The sequence below is a fragment of the Penaeus chinensis genome, chromosome 6 (assembly GCF_019202785.1).
Source record: "Penaeus chinensis breed Huanghai No. 1 chromosome 6, ASM1920278v2, whole genome shotgun sequence".
Taxonomy (NCBI): Eukaryota; Metazoa; Arthropoda; class Malacostraca; order Decapoda; family Penaeidae; genus Penaeus; species Penaeus chinensis.
Genome location: NC_061824.1, coordinates 3,308,652 through 3,311,151, shown reverse-complemented (window position 1 = coordinate 3,311,151; position 2,500 = coordinate 3,308,652). Strand labels below are relative to the sequence as shown.

The 2,500-nt window shown below is 52.4% G+C and overlaps 1 protein-coding gene across 1 annotated transcript in view; it reads left to right on the top strand.

Moving 5' to 3' along the window:
- The window catches only part of LOC125026658 (zinc finger protein GLI2-like), a 153,899-nt gene extending 152,513 nt beyond the window's left edge, over positions 1-1,386 (top strand). The window contains exon 5 of the mRNA XM_047615238.1: positions 1,289-1,386. Coding sequence (XP_047471194.1) covers positions 1,289-1,386 — 98 coding nt within the window. The remainder of the gene's footprint in view (positions 1-1,288) is intronic.
- Positions 1,387-2,500: the final 1,114 nt, after the last annotated feature.

The window sequence follows — 2,500 nt, the reverse complement described above, 5'->3', positions numbered from 1 at the left end:
GAGAGTATGTAAGTGTGTGTGCGTGTGTCTGTGTGTGTGTGTGTGTGTGTGTGTGTGTGTGTGTGTGTGTGTGTGTGTGTGTGTGTGTGTGTGTGTATGTATGTATGTGAGAGTACATGAGTATGTGTGAGGGCAAGTACATTGTGTGTGTGTGTGTGTGTGTGTGTGTGTGTGTGTGTGTGTGTGTGTGTGTATGTGTGTGTGTGTGTGTGTGTTTACCTTCCTGTCTGTCTGTTTGTTTCTGAACGTTGTAACATTTTACTGAACGTAGGTATTCACTAACCTCGAAAGAAAGGAAAAAAAAAATTATAACGACTGATAAAGTTAAGTAATTAAGATAATTGAAAGAAAATATTATCTCGTTCCTTTCATCAGTTGAAATGAAAATACCTCCCCCACCATTAGAAAAAGAAACAAAAAAAGAACAAAATAAATAAAGGAAAATAAGAAAATTCATCAGTGTAATAACAAGATAAGATAAAGCAAAAGCAAAAAAGTAAATATAATGTTAACAAGATTGAAGCAGATTGCTTCCCCCCCCCTTCTCTCCCCCTCTCCCTAGTCTCTCTCCCTCTCCCCACTCTCTCCTCACTCTCGTCTCCTCTCACCACTCTTTCCCCCTCTCCCCATTCTCTCCCCCTCTCCCTCTCCCCATTCTCTCCCTCTCCCCACTCTCTCCATCTCCCCACTCTCCCCACACACACTCTCTCTCTCTCTCTCTCTCTCTCTCTCTCTCTCTCTCTCTCTCTCTCTCTCTCTCTCTCTCTCTCTCTCTCTCTCTCTCCACTCTCTCCCCCTCTTCCCACTCTCTCCCTCCTCTCCCCACTCTCCCCACTCTTCCCACTCTTCCCACTATCTCCCCCTCTCCCCACTCTCCCCCACAGGCTTCCTAATACCTCCCCCTCTCCCCCACCACATCCTCTCCCCACCACCACCACTATTGTGCCGGCGGCTGTTATGATAATGGGGATCTGTGGAATTTATAATACATCCACAAGTTCAAGGTTTCATCAAACGTGCTGAACTAGTGTGTGTGTGTGTGTGTGTGTGTGTGTGTGTGTGTGTGTGTGTGTGTGTGTGTGTGTGTGTGTGTGTGTGTGTTTGTGTATGTGTTTACTTGTGCATTTAAATGTGTATGTACGTGTTTATGCATGTGTTTGCGAGTATCCGCATATACACACGTGTGCGCGTATGTCTCCCCAATGCCGTGTGCGCCTGTGTGTGCGTGAGGCCCGCCACGCCGGGCATGTAGAACACAGATCACCGAAAATCCTCCGAATACTTAGAGTCTCACCTTGTTGTGTTTTGCGGCATTACGACTCCGCGGCCGAGAGTGTCACCACGCAAGACTCGCACCCTTCAGAGACCCCCGAAAACAAAGTCTAATCAGTCCTCCGTCTCCTTCCCGAATTCCCCCTTCTTTCTCTATCCACTCTTCAATCGCACGTCGCTTCTTCTGCATTCGTATCGAGCGAATGCAGAGAGGAGGCCGTAGAGAAGCGGAAGGGAAACAGCGCGAGGACTTCGGGGGTGACGAGTGTGTGTTGGCAACTGTGCGCGACCCGCAGGTGATGGCAGTAAATTGTGATCCTCCTGATCCGGGGTATTGGGCAGGGGGGGCAGGGGGAGGGGGAGGGGGCATAAGGGGGGAACAGCTTCGCGTGACTGGCGGTCACCGCGAGGGCTTAGGCACAGTCAGACTGCCAGTCACCAGTCGTTTGACACACACTGCCACAGGTCCCTTCCTGTGTCGCGGCGTCACGACAGCCTATTTTGTCACATGCTGTGACGCCGCGTTACTCGGAATGTCACTCTGGGTTTGCCTTAAGCACCCTGGCCTATCACGCTTAGCAGAGTCACCCTGTCCAAGTAACAGGCACAAGGGAAGGTTTAAGGTACTTTGCTTTTATAGGCCTACGAAAATACGGCTAATGTGTGAGCCAGCTGGGCGCAAGCGAGGGCGCAGCCAAGAGATGGCAGCAGATGGTCCCACAGGTGCAGCCGCCGCAAGTACCGAGTCTGACGGTGCCTGAGCAGTGCCAGACGCCGAGCAGTGCCTCGGAGAAAAGGCTGACACCAGGACAGTGACAAAGGTCCAGACAGGACCTCTTCCTCCTTGTCTCTCTCTCTTTCTCGCTCACTTATCTTTCCCCTTTTATTACGCTCTTCCACATCCCCTCTTTCTCCCCTTACCCACCTTTCCCCTTCCCCTTAACCCCTCTCTCACCCTTACACCCCGGCCACCTCCACCCCACCTTGCGCCCCCCTTCCCCCCCTTTCCTCCCCTCCCCCCCACACACCAATCAGGAGATCAATGGAGTGCCGCCTGACCCTTCTACCTCCTACCCTAACCCCCCCTACCCCCTCGAACGCCGGAGGTCAAGTGTGTGTGCGTGTGTGTGCCAGGCAGTGAGTGCTTGGGGCGGGCAGTACAAGCTGTCGGGGGGGGGGGGGAGTGGGGGGAGGGGGGATTTTATTGGCGCAGGGGGTCGTTTTTCAC